The 1,358-nt window shown below is 45.2% G+C and overlaps 1 protein-coding gene across 1 annotated transcript; it reads right to left on the bottom strand.

Annotated features, from left to right (window-relative positions):
- Window positions 1–919: 919 nt before the first annotated feature.
- LOC117319200 (putative surface-exposed virulence protein BigA) lies at window positions 920–1,293 on the bottom strand (the record flags this gene model as incomplete). The annotated part of the gene is made up of 1 exon (XM_033874037.1): window positions 920–1,293. A coding segment is annotated over one exon (374 nt), but the record flags the coding sequence as incomplete, so codon positions are not given.
- Window positions 1,294–1,358: the final 65 nt, after the last annotated feature.

Here is a 1,358-nt window from a genome sequence, read left to right as displayed (position 1 = left end):
TTGGGCCATTAGCATGCTGGAATGAAGGGCTACAAAATGAATGATCTTGACATACTTTCATAGTCGCATGGCTCAAACATGTTTCTAAACAACCAAGAGGCTTTCTAACGAACAACTACTGTATAATAGCGTATTGGCAGCGTATAGGTAACTCCATGGTGACCAGATATCCATGTCATCCGAGAGATTGAGGATCCGGCAAAGCTGAGGCTGTACCTTTGTCATCAGAGTGAGAGTCTGAGGGTGTTAGTTTGTCATCAGAGTGAGAGTCTGAGGTTGTTAGTTTGTCATCAGGGTGAGAGTCTGAGTAGTTTGTCATCAGGGTGAGAGTCTGAGGGTGTTAGTTTGTCATCAGAGTGAGAGTCTGAGGTTGTTAGTTTGTCATCAGAGTGACAGTCTGAGTAGTTTGTCATCAGTGAGAGTCTGAGGGCGTTAGTTTGTCATCAGAGTGAGAGTCTGAGGGTGTTAGTTTGTCATCAGAGTGAGAGTCTGAGGGTGTTAGTTTGTCATCAGAGTGAGAGTCTGAGGGTGTTAGTTTGTCATCGGGGTGAGAGTCTGAGTAGTTTGTCATCAGTGAGAGACTGAGGGCGTTAGTTTGTCATCAGAGTGAGAGTCTGAGGGTGTTAGTTTGTCATCAGAGTGAGAGTCTGAGGGCGTTAGTTTGTCATCAGAGTGAGAGTCTGAGGGTGTTAGATTGTCATCAAAGTGAGAGTCTGAGTAGTTTGTCATCAGTGAGAGTCTGAGGGCGTTAGTTTGTCATCAGAGTGAGAGTCTGAGGGTGTTAGTTTGTCATCAGAGTGAGAGTCTGAGGGTGTTAGTTTGTCATCAGAGTGAGAGTCTGAGGGTGTTAGTTTGTCATCAGAGTGAGAGTCTGAGGGTGTTAGTTTGTCATCAAAGTGAGAGTCTGAGTAGTTTTTCATCAATGAGAGTCTGAGGGTGTTAGTTTGTCATCAGATTGAGAGTCTGAGGTTGTTAGTTTGTCATCAGAGTGAGAGTCTGAGGTTGTTAGTTTGTCATCAGAGTGAGAGTCTGAGGGTGTTAGTTTGTCATCAGGGTGAGAGTCTGAGGGTGTTATTTTGTCATCGGGGTGAGAGTCTGAGGGTGTTAGTTTGTCATCAGGGTGAGAGTCTGAGGGTGTTAGTTTGTCATCAGGGTGAGAGTCTGAGGATGTTAGTTTGTCATCAGATTGAGAGTCTGAGGTTGTTAGTTTGTCATCAGAGTGAGAGTCTGAGGTTGTTAGTTTGTCATCAGAGTGAGAGTCTGAGGGTGTTAGTTTGTCATCGGGGTGAGAGTCTGAGGGTGTTAGTTTGTCACCAGGGTGAGAGTCTGAGGGTGTTAGTTTGTCATCGGGGTGAGAG

This window comes from Pecten maximus, unplaced genomic scaffold, assembly GCF_902652985.1.
Source record: "Pecten maximus unplaced genomic scaffold, xPecMax1.1, whole genome shotgun sequence".
In the NCBI taxonomy this organism is placed as follows: Eukaryota; Metazoa; Mollusca; class Bivalvia; order Pectinida; family Pectinidae; genus Pecten; species Pecten maximus.
The sequence above is the reverse complement of the archived record's forward strand: the minus strand, read 5'-3'. Positions and strand labels throughout refer to the sequence as shown.